The 3273-nt window shown below is 57.7% G+C and overlaps 1 protein-coding gene across 1 annotated transcript; it reads right to left on the bottom strand.

The window, feature by feature from the left end:
* Positions 1-738: 738 nt before the first annotated feature.
* On the bottom strand, positions 739-3039 carry LOC119363210. The gene is made up of 2 exons (XM_037628524.1): positions 2459-3039; positions 739-1732 (listed from the first exon to the last, which is right to left on the bottom strand). The coding sequence occupies exons 1-2, from the start codon at positions 3008-3010 to the stop codon at positions 1688-1690; spliced, it is 597 nt and encodes a 198-aa protein (XP_037484421.1). The 5' UTR covers positions 3011-3039; the 3' UTR covers positions 739-1687.
* Between the last annotated feature and the right edge of the window lie 234 nt (positions 3040-3273).

The raw sequence follows: 3273 nt of genomic DNA, 5'->3' as shown, positions 1-3273 counted from the left end.
TGATCAAGCCGATCGCGCGCGAGGTCGGGGACGCCGCTCGGTGGAGGCGTGGTGGCGGCAGAGTCCGAGATGAAGCCGGCAGCCACAGGTGGCAGGGCGGCTATGATTGGCCGCCGCATGGCGCGAGGCCGCCGGGTCGGGGTGATGCAGGAGTCCCGGTCGGAGCAGGGCGATCACGGCCGGCGTAGATCGACGGGCGGGCCGTCACGCGAACGGCGGCGGTGAAGGGCCGCCGCATGACGCGAGGCCGGCGGGTTGGGGCGACCGGCGGGCCGACGCGCGGACGGCGCGCGAGGCCGCCGGGTCGGTGAAGAAGCCGGCCAATCGCGCCGGTGTTGGAGTAGAGGCGCACGGGGTCGACGGCGGTGGTGGGCGACGCAAACCGGATCACATAGACCGGAAAACAAAAAGTAGTCGTCGATCAAGGCGACCGGCGAGAGAGAGAAACCCGGATCAAAGGATCGGGAAAAAAAACTCTTTAGGGCAGCCGACCAACACGGCCGGCGGACGAACCCTAGGTACGGGCGGCGCGGCCCCCGGCGGCGGTCATGGAGGCTGACCGCCCTGGGGGCGGCGCGCGGGTGCGGAAGCGGCAGCGGCTAGGGTTTAGGATCAACTTGCGATAGATACCATGTTAGAAGGGAGAGAGGAAGATTTGGTGGAATAGTTTGTTGTATTGCTTGAGCCTCATGGGCATATATATAGGAGTACAATCATCTACTTAGAGTATAAGACAAGCCAGAACAAATCCTAGTCTATCTCGTCTTTCCTAATAAACATTATACTCAACAGTCGGGAAGAAGAGGCACACCCGGAAGTTGCACGCCTTCTTTCCTGCCCCGTCGATGCGTTCCACGCTCCCTCGGCCGACAGTGTCTTCCCGCTAAGCCTGGAGCGCGCCGCGGGTGCTCCGCATCGTGCCGATCACCGCTCGGGTTGTCAGTGTCAGCTTCTTCGAGTACCGTAGCACGAGCAGTATGTTGTTGTCGGCCGTTACAGGCGACTGGAAGCTGCTCCGGCCGGAGTTCTTGGCCCAGTCCCACGGGTCAACGCCGCCGGTGCTGCGCTTCGGCAGGACAGCGCTCCCGACCATGCACAGCACTCGCTCGCCGTCGTCATCCCCATTGCTCTCCGCACTCTCCGTGTACACGCCTTCTTATATAATCTTGAGCCTGGTGCTGCCTGCCGAAAGGTTGAACTCCGGCGACACGGCCGACATGCCTGGCCCGAACTCCGGCGCGGCAGTCTTCCAGGCAAGGGCAAGGACGAGGACGCCGCTGACATTGACGGCTGGCCTTGCACGGTGCACGGTGCTCCTCGTCGTCGTCGACATGCGTGACAACGAATGTTGCGAGGGACAGGGGCTCAGGCAACTGGCGACTGCGAGCACCCATCTTTGGCGCGACAGGGGCTCAGGCAACCGGCGACTGCAAGCACCCATCTTTGGCGCGTCACGGCGTCGAACGGCAGGAGAGGCGCACGGCCGGCGTCCTGGCGCCAGTCGCCCTTCTCGAAGGATAGCTGGTGCCTCACTTGGTAGGGACGGTTGGCTTCGTAGGGCAGCTCGGCGGCGACGAGAGCACGGACTGGCAATGGCGATTGACGTCGGCAAAGCGGAGGTAGTCGTGCGCCTGGCGTGGTGGACCAAGGTATAGGGAGGAGGACGTGGTGCACAGATGCAGCAGGATCACAGCAAGAAACTGCGCATTTGAGGCCATATCGGTCGCCGTTCCTGATTGGGAAACAGATTTAATTCAAAATATCAGGAAAACAGCTTGGGGAACAGATTTAATTCAAAATATCAGGAAAACAGCTTGGGAAACAGATTTAATCCTGACGCTGCAAGAGATGAAGAAGGAATCTGACAAATATCAGGAAAACAGCTTGGGAAACAGATTTCATTCAAAATGCACTATTTTTTTTTCGAAACGGAGGCAAAAGTTTTGCCTCATCGATTAATTAAGAAGAAGAGAATTGCCCAGTTAATTTATGAAAAACCGGGCGAAAACCAATACAAACTAAGCACGAACAAACTACTCCCACGACATGAAACCCCACAACCACACAGGCGGCCTGCCAAACTCTTCAAATACACAATATCCAGAAACCTCTTCACTGCTACTACGCCGAGTGACTCCCCACAAGAACACCTCGACACAAGACATCAAGCACCTCCCAACCCACAACGACAACCCAAACAAAGAGGACAAGCCGAGAGACCGAAGATCATCCATCAAGCAGCGATAGACACCTTGCTTTTGGCATCATTTTTGGCTTTGCCCAACTTTTTTTGTTTGCCCCTTATTGGTGTCCCCGTCAGGAGGCAAGCAATCGACCTGCCCAAACCAGGTCTAGCAACCTCCACACTGGCTAGCAAATCACAAAGTTCCTTCGCGAAAAGAGCATTTGGATTTGGAGTAGGTGCCAACACAAGTGGCTCAATGGTCATGCCACTCACATGCATCACCTGCCCGATGGTTGCAGACGAGGGAAGGGCAGCAACATCTAAAACTCCGTGCTCCAAGACGCTGAGAGGTAGGTTGTCTGACCCCTGACAAGGATCCACAGGTGGTGGTGAGGGCACTAGGTCCACCTCCAAAGCCTGACAAAGCTCCACGGGGGGTGGTGAGGACACAGGGTCCACCTTCGAAGCCTGGAGAGAGTCCAACTTGAGCTGCTCCATCGACACAGGCGAAACATGTTCCCCACACAACACCTGCAACTCGGGCATGATCTGCAGCACCGGAGACACAACCTCAGTGGATGCCTCACCCACGGAGTTCGGCAACACAAGAGGCGTCGAACTAGACCCAACACGGGGCGAGAAGCTACCAAAGAGCTCCGCACCCGCCTCATCCATGAAGCCAACAGAAGACTCAACCACGGGAGCCTGTGCAAGAGGGAGCCTTTGCAGAGCAGCCTCCGCACGCTCCAGAAAGCTCCCAATACGCACCACCCAGCCTTGCAAGGAGTCAGCGACCTCGCGAAGCGGCTTAATTGCCTCCTCCATCTATGAGGAAGTCATGCCATGAAGGTCAGATCCTAGTAGCTTTGTGTGCACCCCAAGAGCAGGCTGGAGCGTCACATCTATCGGGACAGAAGCCGAAGCAACCGACGAGTAAGGCGAGGAATCACGCCGAAGAGTCTTCATGTTGGACGGGGCCTCGTGTATCTCTGATGCCTATGAAGGCGCAACAATCGTAGCCCAAGAATGAGCCAGCGGTCGAGTAGAACTTGCAGAAGGCTGCGGATGCACCAGCTTGCAGCCATCCC

Source organism: Triticum dicoccoides, chromosome 2B (assembly GCF_002162155.2).
Source record: "Triticum dicoccoides isolate Atlit2015 ecotype Zavitan chromosome 2B, WEW_v2.0, whole genome shotgun sequence".
NCBI classification, from domain to species: domain Eukaryota; kingdom Viridiplantae; phylum Streptophyta; class Magnoliopsida; order Poales; family Poaceae; genus Triticum; species Triticum dicoccoides.
The sequence above is the reverse complement of the archived record's forward strand: the minus strand, read 5'-3'. Positions and strand labels throughout refer to the sequence as shown.